The sequence below is a fragment of the Rana temporaria genome, chromosome 2 (assembly GCF_905171775.1).
Source record: "Rana temporaria chromosome 2, aRanTem1.1, whole genome shotgun sequence".
NCBI lineage: Eukaryota > Metazoa > Chordata > Amphibia > Anura > Ranidae > Rana > Rana temporaria.
Genome location: NC_053490.1, coordinates 450,122,640 through 450,146,321, shown reverse-complemented (window position 1 = coordinate 450,146,321; position 23,682 = coordinate 450,122,640). Strand labels below are relative to the sequence as shown.

At 43.1% G+C, this 23,682-nt stretch overlaps 1 protein-coding gene across 2 annotated transcripts in view; it reads left to right on the top strand.

Moving 5' to 3' along the window:
• Positions 1–22,713, top strand: part of HIP1 (huntingtin interacting protein 1) — a 190,684-nt gene extending 167,971 nt beyond the window's left edge. For both annotated transcript variants that reach the window (XM_040338493.1, XM_040338492.1), the window contains 4 exons: positions 6,120–6,243; positions 8,864–8,925; positions 10,913–11,021; positions 21,573–22,713. In XM_040338493.1, the coding sequence (XP_040194427.1) occupies positions 6,120–6,243; positions 8,864–8,925; positions 10,913–11,021; positions 21,573–21,583 (306 nt within the window). In that variant the 3' untranslated portion in view covers positions 21,584–22,713. The remainder of the gene's footprint in view (positions 1–6,119; positions 6,244–8,863; positions 8,926–10,912; positions 11,022–21,572) is intronic.
• The last annotated feature ends 969 nt before the right edge of the window (positions 22,714–23,682 follow it).

Sequence of the window (23,682 nt, the reverse complement as noted above, 5' to 3'; positions counted from 1 at the left end):
GATGAAACAGTCATGCGATTTTGTCTGATGAAACAGTCATGCGATTTTGTCTGATGAAACGGTCATGCGATTTGTCTGACAAAATGGTCATGCGATGGGGGGGGGGGGGGTAACTGCACGGTTGCCGTGAGCAAACTACCATGCGATTTGTCTGGTCAGGACGGTCTTGCGTTTTGGCTTGGCAGATCGTCATACCATTGGTCTTCAGGGATTGTCATGCAACATGTCGTCAGTACGTGTCATAAGTCAGGTTCGGGGGAATCTCATGCGATCTGTCAATGGTAAAATTGCCATGCGGCTTTCACTGATAGGTCGGTCATCTTCAGTGTGTCGGACGTGTGGTTTTCATTGATCAATCGGTCATGCGTTTGCTTCAATCTTATAAGGAGGGCAGTTGCCACCTCACTGGGCATTTCGGGTGGGGGATGCGGTCGCTTTAGGGCGGCAATTTCACATCGTTACCACATTCATTTCTTTTGTCTGGTTATACATTTCTTGCGCTCATTTCTCCGTCGGTACATATGGTATTAATTCTTTCAGGTCGGATTACAGTGTCTTCCCGGTGTCAGCTGGTACGTATTTGCTCGCTTTTAGGGGTATAGTTAGTTTTTTCCAGGTCCATATTGCTTTCTGGTTCTGTCACGGCTACAGTTCCGTAGAGGCTGAGGGTCATTAATTGATTGTTGGACCACAATCTTCTCGCCGTACATCTCATGTCTGGTATGGCACCATCATTTCTCATTTATACATACCCACCTCGCTCCTGTGGGTATCGTAGCCCTGAGTGTTCGTTTTTAATTACCTGTTGTCGCGCTGCAGGTCGCTCGGGCTCACTCATTTCACTCATTTCGTTTCATCATTTCAGGGTCGGGGTCCCGCTTGGTAGGTCACACGCTATTTCCGGCCACCTAGGCAGTCACGCATTTGGGCTGGCTGAGGGGCGAGGGCTTTCATGTTATTCTTTGTAGTTTGTCTCTTTAGATTTCGGTATGTCTCAAGTGGCTGATAGCGAGGACTTCTCGTTCGTCCCGCCTACACCGCCACGCGGGGGTTCGGAGCTCGGAAATTCACCATCCTTGAGAAGTTGGACCGTGCCCAGACTCATGGCTGAACTCCGCCGCAAAGGCATTTCCCCTCTTCGGCTAGGAAAGCAGAACTGTTTAGGCTATGCTTCCCACCCCTGTCACAATCATCTCCCGCCACCAGCGCTGAGCATGCGACGGTGCATAACGCATTGGTACAGGTCCATGCGCTGCTAAACACACTGGCTACCTCCATGGTCCAGTTGCAGGAAAGGATGGAGGTGATGGAGGCCCGGGCCTTGGCTAATACAGTAATACCAGCCTCTACCGTGGTGGATTCAGCATCCCCAGCGCTAGCGCTCCCAAGCCCAGCCGCAGGTAATGTCGCTACTTTCCCTTCAGCGGTACCATCTCCGTCGGCTGCCCCACCTGTGGTATCTCCAGCCCATTTCATCCCGGCCAACATCAAAAAGGACATCTTGGAGGGGAAAGATGTTAACTTGGCCTCCCTGCTCATAGCGGCTCAGGATGTGTCGGAGAATAAATCTTTTACTTGTGGGGAGGTATCTGTAGTTCTGAAGACCAAAGACCCCAGGCTGAGTCGAAAACTCAGTGTACCGGAATTTGTGCTGGCTTTTGGTATTTTTAGGGATATCATCTGTTCTGTTAGCCCAGGTAGAAGGGAGGAGTTGGACCTTTATCTTCATAAGGTTGTGGATCTGGCCCATAAATACGGTGGCACAATTTTTTATGATTACCACCGATCCTTTGCGGCTAAGGTGGCAGCCACCTGGGCTCAGTTCCAGGTGGTGTCATGGTGGGGGGCCATTGACATGGAGCTATTTTGCAGACACTTTGCTGGTCAAAAGTCCCCGGTATGTACCAGCTGCCAGTCCTCGGCTCATACCACGGCCTGGTGCTCCAATGTGGAAGCCTCCAGTCAGGTAGGGCCCTCCAGGCAGGTGGCAGGGGGGTCTGCTGGAACCCTGGGGCAGGTGGACAAATTGGGTAGACCCATACGATACCTTGGGAAAGCGCAGCTGTGTAACAACTACAATTATGCAGGTTGCAATTTCAACCAGTGTAGGTTGTTGCATGTTTGCGCTAACTGCTTCAGGGCCCACCCCAAGTCCGCCTGCTTGATCAAGCCAATTAGCACAGCCTGACTAAGCCGAGTCAACGTTTCTTTGCTAGGGGATCTCCTTGAGGACCACCCAGCACCAGCAGTCAGGCAGTTTTTGCTGGAAGGGTTTTCTGCAGGGTTTCATACTGGCCTCATCACCCTGCCGACAGAAACTTTTGAGTGTAATAATTTAAGGTCTGCAGAAAACAACCCAGTGATTGTCGACGAGTTGCTTCTAGCAGAGCTGGCCAAGGGGTTCCTCATCGGCCCCTTTTCATCATCCCCCTTTTCCATGTGGAGGGTGAGCCCCATCGGGGTGGTCTCCGGCAAATTTTCTAATAAATTCCGTTTAATTTACGATTTGTCTGCGCCTCATTCCTCTCATATCCCTAGCCTCAACTCACTCATCCCCTCCGAGGAATTTTCACTAAAATATGCATCTGTTGACTTGGCTATCCAACACATCCTACAGTTGGGTAGGGGTGCTTGGCTTTCCAAAGCGGATATCACTGACGCCTTTAAACTACTTCCCATTAGTCCGGCCCTCTGGCAGTGGCATGGTATCAAATGGCGAGGGCAGTATTTTTTCGCTACCAAATTAACGTTTGGTTCAAAAAGCAGTCCGTTTTTGTTTGACACCTTTGCCCGGGCATTGCATTGGATCCTGGAGGACTACGGTAGTTGTCAAAGGGTCATTCACTACCTTGACGACTTCCTGTTGTTGGAAGACCCTGGGCGCCCACCCAGGGATCTGCAGGTACTTACGGGTTTATTTTCAGGGTTAGACGTCCCGCTAGCAGCTCATAAAATGGAGGGCCCAGCCAAGGTCATCACCTTCTTGGGGATCACGCTGGACTCTGAGCTTATGGTCGCTAGCCTGCCCTTGGAGAAGCTGGCCAGGATTCGTCAGGTCATCCATCAGTTTGTCCGTTCCCCGGTATGTTCAAAAAGGGACTTGCAGTCTCTATTGGGGATGCTCAACCATGCCATGAGGATCATTCCTCAGGGCAGGTCGTTTGTGTCCAGGTTACTGGCTGTGCTTCCCCAGGGTCAGGATTCGGACTCCCCGGTCAGGTTGCCAATGGATGCCCAAGCCGATTTGATCATGTGGGATCAGTTCCTCTGTCGCTGGAATGGTATCTCCATGTTCATCCCGCAGCCTTCAGAGAATTCCCCTCGAGTTTTTTCAGATGCTGCCGCTTCGGTCGGGTTTTCCGCCATCTTTGGTCAGCAATGGTTAGCTAGTCGCTGGCCCCCAGAGGTGTCCCATCTGCCAAAATTTGCTCTCACTTCTGCATTGTTTGAGATTTACCCGATCCCGGCGGCAGCAGTCACTTGGGGCCCTGGCTGGGCAGGCAAGTCAGTCATATTCTTTACGGATAATTTGGCTACAGCCAGAATTATCAATAAAGGCAGGTCAGGGTCCCTTTTGATCATGTCATTTATGCGCAAGCTGACTTGGCTGGGCTTGTCGTATAAATTTCATTTCCAGGGGGAATTTATTAGGGGAGATCAGAACGGTGCAGCAGATGCCTTATCTCGGCTCAACATGCCACAATTTTTCTTTCAGCATCCGGCAGCAGATCGGACGGGCCAGCCAATTCCCCCCTTTGCACTGTTGGTCATGGATTACGTTTTTTTCCGGTCTCAGGCGGTCGAGCTGGCCAACAGGTCGTTGTCCAGGAACACGCTGAAGGCATACACCACGGGTTGGAGGGTTTTTCTCAGATTCATGTCTCTATTTCCGTGTGAGGGTCCCACAGATTCTTCATACTTCATGTCGTTCTCTGCTTATTGCCATAGTGAGCTAACCTTATCGGCCAGAACCATCAAGACATATTTGGCAGGGGTTCAGCATTTCAGGTCCCTACAAGTACCAGACAGGCCGTCCATTTTTGCTGCTCACCCTCTAAAAGCCGTGCTGAGGGGTATCCAGAGAACCCAGGGGTCCTCACGGTTATCCCGTCAACCCATCACCGGGCAGATTTTCCGCGACCTGTCGGATATTCTGTCCTCTTCCCCTTTTGGTATGGGTCCCAGTTTGGTCCTTAAAGCTGCCATCCACCTCAGTTTCTTTGGGTTCCTCCGTCCCGGGGAGGTGTCCAGAGCCAGCTGCCATGCTCCAGTTTTGCTCAGAGGGAGTCTGACCAGGTTTCCCGAGCATTACGAGCTACAGCTCCCCAACAACAAGACCAGGCAGATTGGCCAGGGGTTTGTGGTGAAGTACTATCAGACTCACAATCGCTGGTGCCCGGTTGAGGTGCTCGACTCTCTCTGCAGGGCATTCTCAAGCTCACCCCGGGATAGTCCGTTGCTCCCCTTTCCTGCGCATCCTATCACCTCCAAACAATTCATTGGGCATGTCAGGATTCTTCTTGCCAAGCTGCATCTGAATCCAGGGCGCTTTTCCGGACATTCCTTTAGAATTGGGGCAGCGTCCGCAGCATCCAAGCAAGGGGTCCCGTCATACATCATCAAGCACATGGGTCGCTGGAGTTCCTCCTGCTATAGCAGATATATCCCTGAACCTCACTTGGAGGTGCGTAGGGCGTTTGCCACCCTGTTGGATTAAATATACTCTGTTTCAATAAAGCTTCATTACCTATCTTGTGTCTTTTGCCCTCTTTTAGGCGTACCGTCCAGCTAGGCCAAGGCACGCCACAGGCCTTGGTGGTTGGGGTCACTACGTATTACGGGTGAAGATTCTGACTACAAGTTGGAAGGCTGGACGGAGGCCGGCCTGTGTTTGTAGGCGGAGTCTGGGGGAGTACTTATCCTCCCTTCTCTGCCGGGTCCAGCGTCGGCCTCTTTTCCTGTTTCCCACCCTCCCGGCCCCCTTTTCAGGTATAGGCTTCATTATTCATTTCTCATATTCAGGGTATGCCCTCTTTTAGGCGTACCGTCCAGTTAGGCCAAGGCACGCCACAGGCCTTGGTGGTTGGGGTCACTACGTATTACGGGTGAAGATTCTGACTACAAATATTAATTAAGGAAGCTGTGGTCAATATTTGCATAATAATGTGCCTACATTTTGGGTTATGGATCTGTGGTTATCCTATTGGGTAAAGTGAACCCAAGAGTTTTCTTTGTTACATTCGAAGCTGTGTTGACACCCACAAAGTACAATGTGACCCAGACTGCCTCATCTTGGGGTATCTGGTAGCTCCCTATTATGTAACCCATTATTTGTGTGTAAGGACTTCTGATTAGCATAGTGAGGGGAGCCACCAGTAACTTCTCCATGGACAGGTACATGTGTGGAAGACCCTACTGCACCTGAGTAACAATTGCATCTCACGAGCAGTGTAGTCATGTCTTTGCATGTCCAGATTGATGAAATGTCTAAGGCCTCGTACACACGACCGAGTTTCTCTGCAAAAATCAGCTAGAAACTTGCTGGGTTTTTTTTTTTTTGCCGAGGAAACCGGTCGTGTGTACATTTTTCGACGAGGAAACTGTCAAGGATCCCGTCGAGCCAAAAAGAGAGCATATCTTCTTTTTTCTCGACGGGAATGGAGAACCTTGCCTTGTCGAGTTCCTCGACAGCCTAACAAGGAACTCGACGAGGAAAAATGTGTTTCGCCTGTCGAGTTCCTCGGTCGTGTGTACGAGGCTTAAATATGGGTGGCAGAAATGTATGTGTGGCTGTGTTGCCACACTTAAACTCTGACCATCAAGATTGTATTTTTTGGAGAAGTAACAAAATGTATACAAAAATGTATACATTTTAAGCAAAGCATCTGGACAAAACATTTTGTGGTGCCTGACACCAGCCAATCCCAAGCAGCCAAAAGTTTCCCATTCAGTGTCCAACTGTCATAAATAAAGTTGTGACATTAATATTTTGCATTGGAACAAAGCACCATTAAAGACTGTAATTTCTTCAACTTTAAAATGTCTACCTTTGTACTACATTGTTCCCATTTTGATTAGACCTCATAATAGAATTGTTGTCACACAACTGCTCTTTGTAGGTAAAAGCGGAGAAGGACAGCAATAACCTGACCAGATTGATGCAAGCCTCGAAAGTGGTAAATCACAACGCTGCTGGTGTGGTGGCTTCCACAAAATCAGTCAAATCCCAAATTGATGAAGTAGGTAAGTAGAATGTTCTTTTGGTAATATGCCTATTCGAGGTGTCAACCGGCAGGATTGAAACAAGGCCAACCAAGCTCCTAGACAGATACCAGACATAACTGGGTGTACTTTGTGACTTCTAGCTATTCTGTTGTTAACAATGGCCATAACAAAGCATTCAAATATTGGCTACAAAATAAATCCAAATAATTTTAATTTGTTTTCCTCCTCCAATCACAGTTCAATAACAAATATACTATACAGGATTAAATAGTCAGTGTACCTTTACTCACTTTGGCTAGCTCCTTTTTGTAAATCAACCCTCTCCTCCAGCCACCTACTTTTACAAGTACTTCCAGTCTCTGAAGACAGCCCCATAAAAGTCTTTGAAGGCTCCCAGTGCAATTGCAGCAGCCTTGATGAAGATTTCAGCCACTGGATGTAAACTTTGTGGTAGGTTGCAGCTGCAGGAAAATATGCGGCTATAGATGGAGCTGAGTCAGTTGGATCTGGAAATTCCTTACACTACTATCTCAGAACTGGAAGAGAGGAAAAAAAACAGTTTGCTTCCCAGGCAGGGCCCCCACACAGTCACCAGGCCCCATGCACCTAACCTAATGCCTCCGTGAGGGCCACAGCTGTTCTGATTTGTATACATGTATCCATTATATTGATTGAAGAATGACTGTAGAAAATATTAGTGTAGAAATTCTTCTAAAACATTTTATTCGAATACAGTGCCTTGAAAAAGTATTCAAACCCCTTAAAATTTTACACATTTTGTCATGTTACAACCAAAAACGTAAATGTATTTTATTGGGATTTTATGTGATAGACCAAGTGGCACATACAATTGCATCTGCAAGTCTTTTTGGGGATGTCTCTACCAGCTTTGCACATCTAGAGAGTGAACGTTTTGCAGATTCTTCTTTGCAAAAATAGCTCAAGCTCTGTCAGATTGTATGGAGAGCGTCTGTGAATAGCAATTTTTAAGCCTTGCCACAGATTCTCAATAGGATTTAGGTCTGGACTTTGACTGGGCCATTCTAACACATAAATGTGCTTTGATCGAAAATATTCCATTATACCTCTGGCTGAATGTTTAGGGTCATTGTCCTGCTGGAAGGTGAACCTCTGACCCATAAAGTCTTTTGCAGACTCCAACTGGTTTTCTTCTAAGATTGCCCTGTATTTGGCTCCATCCATCTTCCCGTCAACTTTGGCCAGCTTCCCTGTTCCTGCTGAAGAAAAGCATCCCATGATGCTGCCACCACCATGTTTAACAGGGGGGATGGTGTGTTTAGGGTGATGTGCAGTGTTAGTTTTCCGTCACACATAGCATTTTGCTTTTTGGCCAAAAAGTTAACATTTTTGTCTTATCTGACCAGAGCACCTTCTTCCACATGTTTACTCTGCCCCCCACATGGCTTCTCGCAAGCTGCAAACAGGAATTCTCATGGCTTTCTTTCAACAATGGCTTTATTTTTGCCACTCTTCCATAAAGGCCAGATTTGTGGAGTGCACAACTTATGCCGCATACGCGCGATCGGAAATTCCAACAAGAAAAACGTGTATTTTTTTCAGCCGGAATTTTGGCTCAAACTTGTGTTGCAAACACACGGTCACACAAAATTCCGACCATCAAGACGCAGTGACGTACAACACTACAACAAGTCGAGAAAAATGAAGTTCAATGATTCCGAGCATGCGTCAAATTGATTCCGAGCATGCGTGTTTTTTTGCGCGTCGGAATCGCATAATGATGATCGGAAAATTTGAGAACCAGCTCTTCAGAAAAAGTCCAATAGGCCCTACACACGGACGGAATTTCCGACCAGAAACTTTTCTTGTCGGAAATTCCAACGTGTGTACGTGGCATAATAGTTGTCCTGTGGACAGATTCTCCCACCTGAGCTGTGGATCTCTGCAGCTCCTCCAGAGTTTCCATGGGCCTCTTGGCTGCTTCTCTGATTAATGCTCTCCTTGCCCAGCCTGTTAGTTTAGGTGGACGGCCATGTCTTGGTAGGTTTGCAGTTGTGCCATACTCTTTCCATTTTTGGGTGATGGATTGAACATCTCTGAGATCTTCAAAGCTTGAATTTTTTTTTATAACCTAACCCTGCTTTAAACTTCTCCACAACTTTATCCCTTACCTGTCTGGTGTGTTCCTTGGCCTTCATGATGCTGTTTGTCCACTAAGGTTCTCTAACAAACTAATGAGGGCTTCACAGAACAGCTGTATTTATACTGAGATTAAAATACACACAGGTGGACTCTATTTACTAATTAGGTGACTTCTGAAGGCAATTGCTTCCACTAGATTTTAGTTAGGAGTATCAGAATAAAGGAGGCTGAATATAAATGCACGTCACACTTTTCAGATATTTATTTGTAAAAAAAAGTTTGAAAAACATTTATCACATTCCTTCCACTTTACAATTATGTGCCACTTTGCGTTGGTTTATCCCATAAAATCCCCAAAAAATACATTTATGTTTTGGTTGTAACATGGCAAAATGTGGAACATTTTAAGGGATATGAATACTTTTTCAAGGCACTGTAAGTCTAAGCAAATATTTCAAACAATTACACCATTTACCTGAGGATTCACTTAATTATTTGTTTCTTGTTGGTTTTACAGAAACAATGGACTTCTCTACCCTAACGCTAACTCAAATTAAGCGGCAAGAGATGGATACCCAGGTAATGTCCATATTACTATTGCTAATACATAAAAATAATATTACAAAAGTACAATGGTTTTGGTCATTTTTTTAACAACTGATGTTTATATTATTTTTATTCTGCACAAAAAATATTTATACATTAATAATGTGTGGCTGATGGAATCAAGTCAGTTGTTTTATTTTAAAGCGGGGGTTCACCCGTACATAACACTTTTTCCCCTTAGATTGATGCTCGTTTTGTCTAGGGGAATCGGCTAGTTGTTTTAAAATATGAGCTGTACTTACCGTTTACGAGATGCATCTTCTCCGTCGCTTCCGGGTATGGGCTGCGGGACTGGGCGTTCCTATTTTGATTGACAGTCTTCCGAGAGGCTTCCGACGGTCGCATCAATCGCGTCACGATTTTCCGAAAGGAGCCGAACGTTGGTGCGCAGGCGCAGTATAGAGCCGCACCGACGTTTGGCTTCTTTCGGCTACTAGTGACGCGATGGATGCGACCGTCGGAAGCCTCTCGGAAGACTGTCAATCAAGAAGGAACGCCCGCTCCCGAAGACCCATACCCGGAAGCGACGGAGAAGATGCATCTTGAAAACGGTAAGTACAGCTCATATTTTAAAACAACTAGCCGATTCCCCTAGACAAAACGAGCATACATCTAGCATCCATCTAAGGGGAAAAATTGTTTTATGGGTGAACTCCCGCTTTAACTTGCTGGTTGAAGGAAAAAACTTGACTCTTGTATGGGCTGCCTTAGAAGGCCCTTGTGTCTGATGGTGTACGTTTAATAAACCGTGATAAGCCCAGATCATGATGATCATCGCTTATCTCAGAGCATTGCCGGTTTAATAAGCTGAGATAAGGAGCAGAGAACCTGTTCTCTACTTCTCATCACAGCACATGGCTGTTTTGTCACAAACGGCCATTTTAATAAACCGAGATCTGAAGATCTCACAGCCCTTCCACTGAAATATCTCCCTTCCAGATTCACCAGCTCAGAGGTGGAGAATCTGGGAGAGAAGCTGTGTGATAAGATTAAGAAGGCTTATTTCTTCCTAATATCAGCACCAGTGAGTTAAAAATGAATTTTAACAACATTTTATATATATATATATATATATATATATATATATATATATATATATACATACACATATGTATACACACATATATACACAAACACATCAATATATATATATATATATATACACTGTATATATGTGTGTGTGTGTGTGTGTGTATATATATATATATATATATATATATATACACACACTCACACATGTGTATATATAAAGGATATATATAGTTATCACATGTCTAAAAACATGTAATTACATGTTCTTTTAAACTTTAATTTCACTTTTTGAACTCGGCTGCACCGTAATCTCACAATATCTCACGAGACCCACTTTCACACAGATCTCGGCCATTTTTAGAGGAAACACTTCTCCTCTGTTCTTCTCCCTCTGAGAACTGAAGTTCTCAGTTTATTAAACCGGCTGCAGAGGAGATCGTTTTCCTCTGAGAACTGCCGAGAACTGAACTGAGAAACAAATTCTCAGTTTATTAAACAGACACCGTGTCATCTGATCTCTCTGCTATACAGGTCGCAAAATGAGGTGTCTTCTGAACGTTTAACATTTTTAATGTTCCTGCCACCTGCTGTCAGCAATAGGAAATATTAAACATTTGTATGAAATATTTCATATTTACTGCATTTAAAATATTTTTTTTTTAAATATATATATTGCCATCACTAAAAAAAATATACTGTTTATTCTCTTTGAGTTCATAGTGGTTAGTCTATTGGTGTATATTTATGCAGAGAAAGCACTCCGGTTTCAGTGTTCTTATTCATAGGTTACATAAATAAGGACTTGTTTGGTTGCTGGGAGTTTCTACACTTTACACAGTGCTATCTGCCTTACAATAAAAAAAATACTATTGCGTATTACTATTACGAATGATCACTGTGAAGTAAATACAGTTTTTATGTATATCAGGTGCGTGTTCTTGAATTAGAGAGCCAGCTGCAAAAGGAGAGAGAAAAGCTGGGAGACCTAAGGAAAAAGCATTATGAATTAGCTGGTGTCTCTGAGGGCTGGGGAGATGGTAAGTAAAGTGCAGATTTTTTCACAATCATAAATAATTATTTACAGATCTATAAGAATATTCTTTTAATTGTCACTGAAACAGAAGGTGATTGCAGTGGGTACACCTGTTCTGGTCACACTATGTAGAGATTTGCTTATACTTCTTGGGGCAGATCCACAGAGATCTGCACCCGCGCAGCGTATCAGAGGTACGCTACGCCGCCGTACCTTACCTGGCTTTAGTTCGAATCCTTAAAGATTTCGCGCCGTAAGTTACGGCGGCGTAGTCTATCTCTGGCGGCGGAATTCAAATCGGCGATTAGGGGGCATGTTTCATTTAAATGAAGCGCGTCCCCGCGCCGAATGAACTGCGCATGCGCCATCCCTAAATTTCCCGCCGTGCATTGCGCTAAATGACGTCGCAAGGACATAATTTTTTTTAACATAGATGTAAATTACGTCCATCCTGATTCACGGATGACTTACGCAAAAAAAAAAAATTCAAATGAAACGCGGGAACGACGGCCATACTTAACATGGCAAGTCTAACTATACGCCGCAAAACACCAGCTTTAACTATACGCCGGAAAAAGCCGACTAGAGACGACGTAAGAGAATGCGACGGCCGCGCGTACATTCGTGGATCGTCGGAAATAGCTAATTTGCATACTCGGCGCGGAAAATGACGAGAACTCCACCCAGCGGACGCCGAAGTATTGCATCTAAGATCCGAAGGCGTACGAAGCCGTACGCCTTTCGAAACTAACCCAGATGCCGTCGTATCTTGGTTTGAGGATTCAAACCAAAGATACGTCGCGGGAAATTTGAAAGTACGCCGGCGTATCAGTAGATACACCGGCGTACTCGCTCTGTTGATCTGCCCCCTTGTGTTTCTCCCATTGCCTACGCTATCTGACATTAAAAAGATAATTTGCTAGAGATACACATTACTTTATTATTTTTCTCCCCTATATGTAGGGCTGCGCTTTGAACACAAGAGGGAGCAGTTATTCCAAAACGAGACTGCAAGCTGAGGGCATGGAAACATATATATATATAATAGTATAATGGGAAATAAAAAAGTAATGAAAAAGATGATCATCTTCATCTTTTTCATTACTTTTTCTATTTCCCAATAAACTACTATATATATGTATTATTTTGATTCGCTAGTATTACTGTCCTGTGGTAGAAAAATAAAGGTTGTTTATTTTTCTATAATTTGAGTGTTTATACATTTAATTATTCCTCCGAGGCACATTCAAAGTCCCATCCCTCTCAACCCTTTTTCTTGAAACATAGTGGTGTGTATATAAATATAAATATATATATATATATATATACATATATATATATAAAATGTCATGCCCTAAGCTTGCAGTCTCGTATGATTCATATAATGATTCATTCATGGATATAAATCTCGTATATGATTCATATCTCTGAAGAAGATAACCAAAACGTTGTTGGATACAGTACCCAATCCATGTCATTGCTGTAGTACAATCAATCAGCTTATGTGTATCACCACTTCCTATTTCCATGTTTTGTATATAAAATTGTTTTTAATTGTCCCATGTGGGAATTTTATACTCGCATTTCAATAAATCATACTTTTTTATTATATATTGTTATGTTTGGTTGCCTTTAACCACTTCAATACAGGGCATTTTTACACCTTCCTGCCCAGACCAATTTTTTGTTTGGGCGGTCATGCAACACTGTACCCAAATTAAATCTTTATGTTTTTTTTGTCCTCGATATGTCAGGATGGAGAGTGGAGGAAAAGAGCCGATAAATCTATCATTTACCGGCTCCTTCCTATTCCGAATGAACAGAGTCAGTGATCACTGGCTCTGTCCATTCATAACTGAACATCTAAAACACAGTTTACGATGCTTCAGTTTATAAATGGAGAGGAGCCTCTGTCTCCTCTCCATTCATTTTCAGTGCAGCTGAGGCTGCAGAGAAAGGGAATGGGGAATCTATGTCGTCAGTCCCTTTCCCGGTCTCAAAGGGAAGATGTCAGGGATTGTAATAAAGAATTGTAAGAAATAAATATTTAGGTTAAATAAATATAAGGTTAAATTGTAAAAATAATAAAAAATGTAATAAAAAAACACACTGACACCCACAACCCCCCTCCCCCAAAAAAAGGAAAGCATTGTAAAAAAAAAAAAAAAGAAACAGGTTGTAAAAATGTTTTGAAAAAAAATGAAGTATATAAAAAAAACTGATACAATCCACACGTCATCAGTGCTGCATTATAATGCCACTGTCCCATGACATTAAAAAAAAGTATCGGTAATTGGTATGGGAGAGTATCGGCACTTGTACTCGGTCTTAAAAAAGTGTTATCGGGACAACGCTAATGGTCACCATTTCAAACTAACAGAAGATCATCAATGAGAAGTTTAGTATTTTATCTGAGAATAATCCTTTTAAAGCACTCATTATTTGGTATGGTAGATTCATTGATGAAATTGTAACCACACAAGTTTAGATGAGTTTATTCAAGATTGAAATTGCAATTACTTATAGTGGCAAAAAAAAGTATATGAACACAATGGGCCAGATTCAGGAAGCTATTGCGCCCGCGCAACCATAGGTTGCGCGGCGCAATAGCTGTTTTGCTCCCGCGTAGCGAATGCCCCTGATTCAGGAACATCGCTACGCGGACTGCAGCCTAGGATATGACAGACATATGCCTCCTTATGCCTTCATATCTCAGGCTGCATTCTTGCGTTGGCCGCTAGGGGGCGCGGCCATTGTGATCGGCGTATAGTATGCAAATTGCATACTACCACCGATTCACAAAAGTTGCGCGGGCCCTGCGCACGCAAGGTACGGAGTTTCCGTACGGCGACTTTAGCGCAAGGTTGCTCCTGCTATAGCAGGGGCAGCCAATGCTAAAGTATAGCCGCCCTTCCCGCTCGTGAAATTTAAATTTCATGTCGTTTACGTAAGTGATTCGTGAATGGCGCTGGACGCCATTCACGTTCACTTAGAAGCAAATGACGTCCTTGCGACGTCATTTGCCGCAATGCACGTCGGGAAACTTTCCCGACGGAGCATGCGCTGTTCGCTCGGCGCGGGAGCGCGCCTAATTTAAATGATTAAATGATTCCCGCCCCCGGCGGGATCATTTACATTAGGCGCCCTTACGCCGGGCTATTTAGCATGAATCGCGGGCATATCAAAATATTTGCGTGGGTGCAGAGCAAAAATCGTTGCCCTTTGCCCACGCAAATATTGCGCGGATCTAGCTGAATCTGGCCCCTTGGCTTTAATACTGGTCAAACCTCCTTTGGCAGCAGTGACTTAAAACAAGTGCTTTTAGTAGCTCTGGATCAAACCTGCACAATGTTTAGGAGGATTTTTTGACTATTCCTTTTTACAAAGCTGCTTAAAGGGGTTGTAAAGGTAAAACATTTTTTCCCTAAATAGCTTCCTTTACCTTAGTGCAGTCCTCCTTCACTTACCTCATCCTTCCATTTTGCTTTTAAATGTCCTTATTTCTTCTGAAAAAATCCTCACTTCCTGTTCTTCTGTCTGTAACTACACACTGTAATGCAAGGCTTTCTCCCTGGTGTGGAGAAAGGCTCTTGAGGGGGCGAGCAGGAGGGTCAGGACGCTCTCTACTTTGCAGATAGAGAAAGGAGCTGTGTGTTAGTGGGCATCCTGACACGCCTGCTCGCCCCCTCCCACCTCAAGAGGCTTTCTCCACACCACTGAGAAAGTGTCGCGTTACTGTGTGTAGTTACAGACAGAAGAACAGGAAGTGAGGATTTCTCAGAAGAAATAAGGATATTTAAAAGCAAAATCGAAGAATGAGGTAAGTGAATGAGGACTGCACTAAGGTAAAGGAAGCTATTTAGGGGGAAAAAAAATTACCTTTACAACCCCTTTAAGCTCAGACATGTATTTGTAGGATGTCTGGTGTTGACAGCTCCCTTGAGGTCATTCCACAGCATCTATATGGGGTTAAGGCCCGGGCTCTGACTGGGCCACTCCAAAAGGGGACTTATCTTTTTCTGAAGCCATTAGCCCATCAGCTTTCATTGGCTGTCAGCTGATCACGTGGTAAAGGTCTGTGTAGTGATTGGCCCTTTAACCTCCCTGGCGGTATGATTCTTTCAGAAAAAAGGTGCTGAAAGCGGTACCATTATTTGCAAGGAAATTTGGCGTTTTATATTGTAGGCCTGTAATTTTTAGAAATAACTCACTTAAATCTGACCAAACAAGATTCTAATAGGCATCCCGGGTATGACATTTTTTTAAAAACAAAATTATAAATTATAATATAATAAATAATTATAAATAATTATAACAAGTAATAATATAATTATAATACAAATGATTTAATAATGTAATCAAATCAAAATCACTGAAATTTGCTCAGTTGCAGAATTGTCGCTGTCATTATTTTTTTTTTTATGACGAATTTCCCCACAAATCGCTATCGCACAATTCTGCAAGTGATTATAATTTATTATCGCTGTTTTTTAGCTGCTCTAAAACTATTTTTGACATAAAGGGACACTTTTGGTTGCTATGGACAATCTACAGTTTGCAGGGAGAAAGAACAGTTTTTATTATACAAAATGACATGTAGGGCACTGGGCAGACCACTAGGGACAAGGGGGGTGTGTATTCTTTACATACAGTACTGTAATCTATAAGATTACAGTATACTGTATGTAATGTGTTTGTTTACATTTTTGAATTTGGCGCCGTTCTCCGCTCCCGTGCGTCGTAACGTCGCAGGGAACGGAGATCGCCGGCACACAGAGGCACTGTGTGAATTGAGCGAGGACCCGCTCGCTCACACACCGCGGTGGCATCGCTGGATCCAGGGACAAGGTAAGTAAACACTCCCTGTGGATCCAGCGAGGCAAGCCCGAGTCTGACTCGGGGTTACCGCTCGCAGCAGGAAAATCTAACCCCGAGTCAGACTCGGGAATACCGCCAGGCAGGTTAACCTGTTCTGTGATCAGCCAAGTCCGAAGGACTTGACAATCACAGAGCGCTTGAGCAGAGCGATCGCTGGAGGATTTCTATTGACGCCCTCCCGGCACTGGAAGCATGCGCTGTAATCATCTTTCGGATATAGTGTGGGCGGAAAGTGGTTAAGAAAATACACCATAAGGGTGATTTTCCAAAGCTGGTGCAACTCAGAATCTGGTGCACCTGTGTATGGTAGCCAATCAGCTTCCAACTTTAGCTTGTTCAATTAGGCTTTGATTATAAAACCTGGAAGTTGAGCATTTCAATGCAGAGCTGCACCGGATTTTGCACTGTCCAGTTTTAGTAACTAAATTAAAGTGTCATTTTTGTAACTACTTACTTGGCACAATATCAAAATATTGTCAAGATTATTAAACACGACCTTCCTGTTTTTTTCTCCGATAAGCAATTGTGTGACATTCTACACAAGGGGTGTTGCTTTTCTAGTAGGAAAGCCCCCCATGCTCCCAACGTGTTTTTTTATGTCCTACTTACTATGTATCTGAGGACAGGAAACATCAAACCTGGTTGTCCACAATTGGTTCATACTGCTGTTGTTACTTGCAGTTATTGCAAAATACATAATATAAGTAAAGAGATGGTGTCTGAGAACTGGAGAAAAGCACCAGTAATGTTGTATATATAATTGAATGCAAAGCGTGTCCTGTCTGTATGTTTTTTGTTATCTCCCAGTTACTATGTACTGTATGATGATGGGAAACATCAAAACTGGTTTTCAACAATTGATTCATACCACTGTGGAGTTGTTACTTGCAGATATTGCAGAACACATAAAACAAGTAAATAGTTTGTGTTTTTGACAACTGGGGGAAAGTTCCAATCAGATATTATACATATTACCCACAACACCAGTAAGGCTTGGTTCACACTGCTGCGCTGTGAATTTGTTTAGTTTTTTGCCCTGTGTGAGGTGCGAATTTAGCACAAATTTTACCGCAAATTTCAGGAGTTGGACATAGCTGCGATTGATGTTCTAGCCAATGGAATCATAATGTAAAAAAAAAAAAAGGTGTTCACTTCCTGTGTACTTCCTGGTTTTTGTGGAGAGTATTGTGGTGGAATTCGCACATATGTGAACCATCAATGCGATTCCAGAACGATTTACATTGATGTCAATGGAGACTAAATTCGCAACGCAATGCTTTAAACTCGCACAAGACCCTTTTTTTAATCGCATTCGTAGAGGAATCGCAACGCATGTATATGAACGACCGTCATTGAAAGCTATGACTTTAGGGAGCTGCAGTGGCTCAACGTGATTGGCACTGCGCTGACAAGCCATTCACCTCTGCAGCTAGGGGTTTGGATCCCGGTCTCGGCTACATGTGAATTGAGTTTGGTGGTCTCAGCCCCGCTCCCAGTGGGTGTGCTATGCTAGGTAAGCCTGCGCTTAGTATGCCCACCCCCCTCCCACAAAAACCACCACACTTACACGCACTCGAAATTGGGTTAACATGCACGCACTTTGACCACGCGGTCTCTAAAAAGAGAGGCGAAGGACTAACAGGGCTGGTTGAGCGGGCTAGATCCTATCACTCCCTTATAGGGAGTCCCTCTGCCCCATTGGGCTTCAAAGCGGAGCAGGTAGGGCGGGCTGTGTGGGAGGACCCCCTCACACACCCGCCATTGCCACCCGGGGCATGGAGAAAGGTGACAGATTGCCTCTGGGGGAGGCCTGCCTACTCCCAACTCCTGCAGACCAGCTCCTTTCTCGAGTACACGCACAAAATACACTTAAAAAAAAAAAGCAATGACTTTATGGATGACATGCGAATTTAGTATGTTTTTGACGCACCACATTTGTTATGAATTCGCATCAGTGTGAACCGGGCCTAATGTTGTATATGTTATTCAATGCAAGACATGCTCTGTCCGGTATGTGGGATGTACTGCCAGACCTCTCCGTATTCAGATTGGTGAACACTACTGTGATGGGGCTAACCCAAAGACCAAACAACTGTCTAATGTCTCAAAACATTTAAGAAACATTCATGGAGGGGATATGACACATTGTTCCTTCTATGTTAAAGAAAGGATGAAGCCTCGTACACACGGCCGAGGAACTCGACAGGCGAAACACATCGTTTTGCTCGTCGAGTTCCTTGTTAGGCTGTCGAGGAACTCGGCGAACCAATTTTCTCCATTCCCGTCGAGGAAAAAGAGAACATGCTCTCTTTTTGGCTCGACGAGTTCCTCGACAGTTTCCTCACCGAAAAATGTACACACGACCGGTTTCCTCGGCAAAAAAAAAAAAACCCAGCAAGTTTCTTGCTGGTTTTTGCTGAGAAACTCGGTCGTGTGTACGAGGCCTAAGTACCATGGAGAGATGAGGTGATTCACATTGTCTTTTGTTAGGGCATGATTTATGGTGGATTTTCCATCTCCAGATTACCTCATGGTCCCAACCATCAGTGGGATGTGGATCTTAATTTGAAATGATTTCTTATGTAGATACCACTTTCTGATCCTCTTATAAGGGTTAGGTTTAGGTTGCTATATTAAATGGTTTTAGTGGCGTGTGTACATTTTATAAGCCTTTTTCTAGAACTTTTTTTTTGCAAGTTATTTGTGATCGCGTTTAATTGGTGTAGATTGTAATCCTGCCTGCTGTTTTCTGGTCAAGGATGTATTTAATGGAGTACTGCAGATTTAACTGGTAGATATGACTGGGGCCAAACTGGCTGAAATGCTTCAGCTCCACTGTGGGGCTGTATTTTAGCCTTATGTAATTATTACATTTATGTTTTATTCTGAAACCTCACTGTGATGCAGACTTTTTTTTATCAAAGATGTTGTAATGAAGTCAAGCAAGCAGAAGCTTGAGTCATGCACCGGTGCCTCACAGTCACACTGGTACCTTTTTGATCTCTATCTGTCAACCAACTAACCTATTCTTACCCACAAGATGTCCATTATATTCAAAAAGACAAAAGCTCAGAACATGAATGTCGTTAATCATGTGCGCATACATACCTGTGCGCATAATACCAATAGGAAAAATATATATATATATATATTATTTAAATGAGTGAAGAAAAATAATAAAACATCCAATAAAAGATTCCAATGGTTAAAATTTGAAAAAAGTTCATTGTGTTACATAATAATAATAAAAATCCGTGACAGGGTATAATGTCCCATCCGTATTGAGATCTTGATATTTCTGTAAATATATACAGTGCAGCAATCCTTAGGCCCCATACACATGGGAGGATTTATCCGCGGATACGGTCCAGCGGACCGTTTCCGCGGATAAATCCTCTCGAGGATTTCAGCAGATTTTAATGCGATGGAGTGTACTCACCATCGCATTGAAATCCGCGCCGAAATCCTCTGGCGATGACGTGCGCGACGCTGTCATATAAGGAATTCCACGCATGCGTCGAATTATTACGACGCATGCGGGGGATCCCTTCAGACGGATGGATCCGGTGAGTCTATACAGACCAGCGGATCCATCCGTTGGGATGGATTCCAGCAGATGGATTTGTTTGACATGTCAGCAAATATTCGATCTGCTGGAATCCATCCCAGGGGAGAAATATCCGCGGAAACAGATCCGCTGGAGTGTACACACCATAGGATCTATCCGCTGAAACCCATTTGCTGGGATTTTTCAGCTGATGGATTCTATCGTGTGTACGGGGCCTTAGTGATAAAGTGCTCCTATTTTCAAATTGTGTGCTTCCGAAGTGGTTCCGGTGCTCCCCCACCAGGGTCCCCACTCACCAGATGAACTCACCCCTACAGGGGTATACAGCATATAATTCCAGACTCCCACGGTTTGGCCGTTACGCTCCTCCACTTCTCGCGTTGGCTGAAGACACCCAAACATGGTATTGCAGTCTCCTTACCCTGTCAATGTGACCACCATTACAGTGATCTCAACACGCCTGGGGATTTTAGGTCTCCCTCCGGACCCTCTGTGGGATGTGTGAGGTGGTATCTCTTGTCTCGAATGATCAGAAAAAAAAAGAGAAAAGGACCATAGCATAATACCATAAAACATGAATTTATTAGGCCAAGTAACTATGCACTTACAAAATCGTAGAGATCTGAATGTGATAAAAAATTCAATGGAGGCATGGCGGTTTCCCCTGTCTCTCCTGTTAGTATGGGCTCCGAGCTTCCTTCTCTAGAAGCGTGATGACGTCATCACGCTTCTAGACGAGGAAGCTCGGAGCCCAGGGTAAGGAGACTGCAATACCATTTTTGGGTGTCTTCTTGGTGGATGAAGATCTCTCTATCCTGCAACCTCTTTCTTTGGGTGTTCATTTGGGTTTAACCCCTTAACCCCCATGGCGGTAACCCCGAGCGTGACTCGGGTTGGATTTTTTCTGCTGCGATCGGTATCCCCGAGTCACGCTCGGGGTAGACATGCAGAGCCTGCAGCGTGCGCTGGCTTACCTTGTCCTGGATCCAGCGATGTCACCACGCTGTGTGAGCGAGCGGGACCTCGCTCGATTCACACAGCGTCCTCCTGTGCCGCCGATCTCCGCTCCCTGCGACATTACGACGCACGGGAGCGGAGATCGGCGCCAAATTCAAAAACGTAAACAAACACCTTACATACAGTATACTGTAATCTTATAGATTACAGTACTGTATGTAAAAAAAACACACCCCCCTTGTCCCTAGTGGTCTGCCCAGTGCCCTGCATGTTCTTTTATATAATAAAAACCTTTTTTTCTGCCTGCAAACTGTAGATTGTCCATAGCAACCAAAAGTGTCCCTTTATGTCAAAAATGGTTTTAGATCAGCTAAAAAACAGCGATAATAAATTATAATCACTTGCAGAATTGTGCGATAGCGATTTGGGGGGAAATTCGTCATAAAAAAAAAAAATAATGACAGCGACAATTCTGCAACTGAGCAAATTTCAGTGATTTTGAGTTGATTACATTATTGAATAATTTTTATTAGAATTATATTATTATTTGTTATAATTATTTATAATTATTTATTATATTATAATTTATCATTTTGTTTTTAAAAAAATGTCATACCCGGGATGCCTACTAGTCTCTTGTTTGGTCAGATTTAAGTGAGTTATTCCTAAGAATTACAGGCCTACAGTATAACACGCCAAATTTCCTTGCAAATAATTGTACCGCTTTTGGTACGTAATTCCAGACAGAATCATACCGCCAGGGGGGTTAAGGACTGATTTATTCTACAAGGACTGATTTTTCTTATGTTCCTCCATATATTCAATTCAGTGGGACTTTTTCTTTATTCACACATGTTTTTTCGTGTCACTTTCACTGGCTTCTTTATATGAATTGCCACTGCGAGAATTTTTTCTCATTTATCACTTATTATCACTGTCATATATAAGATCAATTCAATTCATTTTAAGATCTTTTTCACATGATTCTTTTGAGCGCTGTACTGTATATTACACATTTAATACCCACAAACCTATTTTGTGAATGAAGGAGAAAATTATCATGAGATAAAATAATCAATGCGTGTAAAATAATTCCATAAAAAAACGGACTTATTTTACTTGATTTTGTTCTGTTTATTTTTTTCATTTTAGATGCAGAATAAAGTGCGATGATACGTCCTCTCACAATACCGAATGCACACACAGCGGATAACTCAGAAAGCACACGTCTATGGCATTCAATTCAACTCTCCTGAGCACAGCCAGGACTGGCCAGGTCTAGCTGGCACTGAGTATTTCCAATGGGCTACAGAAAAGCAGAAGGACAGATCTAAAGCAGAAGCACAAAAGGTAGCTGAGATCTGGCCAAACTTTTACACTGCCTCTCATGGCCAACCACCATTCACCATCAGTTCCTGGAGGCCTAAACCCCATTTAGTCTCTTGTGTCTTATAGTTTAGGATCATACACAGGGGGGCAGTGCAAACCAAAACGTGTTGAATGGTCGCCCTAGGCTTTGACTGGCTGTTTTACAGGATCACAGAGGTGCTTGATGACGGCATCCAAAGTAACTCCATGTTGAATGACTAGGAGCATCAATAAGCTTCTATGATATATAAAGGAAAATTGCTGCAGCTCTTATAATCCAGTAATATTTAAATTAGCTTATGATGAAAATGGACAATAACACTTGCCTTATAGGATGGTGGTCAAGAGTACAGCCGTTGGAGGATGACTTTCTATGGGAACCATTATAGTTCTGGTGCTCTGAACATAAACACAAAGCTGAACCATCACTTTGGATGCATATTAATCAAATTACTGATGAAAGTAAACATTTAGAAATGTTTGGAAGATAAGAATATTATGCTGCCTTCATGTGCAGTCCGGATTGCAGTGATAATAGAAGGGATGAAACACTCTTATGACCTGTGTTTATGCAATAGATGTATGGCAATATTGGAATTACACATATTTAAATCGCAGACATGAACTTTCGCCTAGAAATCACAATTTACAACAAAGCTCAATTGGAATTTCTCCAGTGGTTGGTGCTGCCTGGGTTTTCCTCCCGGGGTTCTATCATTTCCTGCTCTGCCATTCATGGATGCACAAAGATGAGATACTTGGCTTTACTCAAGCCTCTGCTAAATCCGAACACACTGTGAGATAACAGAAGGCACATTACATAGGCCATGATGTTATAATGACTTCACACATGTGACATTACAGGTGGCACTTGTAGATGTCACTATTGCATTTACACCAATAAACTCATGTTTTTTTCATGGTTCTTTTTTGTAATCTGATTGTGTTTTTTTATGATTAAGACTGTTTTAATAAAAGTGTGAAAAACAGTATTTGGCACCCTTTTACACAGAGGATCGTAAAGTAATGAAATCTGAATAGTGAGTTTATATCTCAGCCCATTAACCACTTGACCTCCACATTGTTTTACCCTCTTTATGACCGGGGCATGTTTTGCTATCCAGCACTGTGCTATTTTAACTGACAATTGCTTGGTCATGCAACACTGTACCCGAGTGACATTTTTATCTTTTTTTTCACACAAATAGAGCTTTCTTTTGGCAGTATTTAAAGCGGAGTTACACCCACATTTTTCACTCCTTACCATGCAGCACTAATGTGCATCCTTAAAATGAATTGGCAATTTACTTTATTTTTTTTCTGTTCACTTACCTGATTTAAAGGGTCACTAAAGGAAAAAAAATGTTTTGCTGAAATGACTGTTTACAGGGTATAGAGACATAAAAGTTAACTGATTCCTTTTAAAAATTATTACAAATAGATAAAAATCAATCATATAATGTGCCTGCAGGTTAGTTTCACTTTTAAACTGGTTTCATGTTCCTGTGAACTAGAGAGACACACAGAACAAAAACAAACAAATCCAGGGCAGTGTTTTGTTTTTAAAATGAATCTGATTGGTTCTATTACGTTTTAGACACACAGTAATGACAGCTTAGACCACAGTGAAAAGCTCCCAGTACTGTGGTTATAAGGAAACAGGCAACCAGGAAGTGTGGAGATCACAGCAGAATTACAGCTACTTCAAAGCAAAAACGAACAATAAGGACATGAAACCAGTACTGCAGTAAGGTAAAGGAAGCTATTTAGCTAAAAAAAAAAATTCCTTTAGTGATCCTTTAAGCCTATATCTAATTTCACTTCCTCCTTTAGCAGCCACGGCCATGCATATCATTTCCAGTATTGCATTGGTTGCTGAACGAGCTTGGTCAGC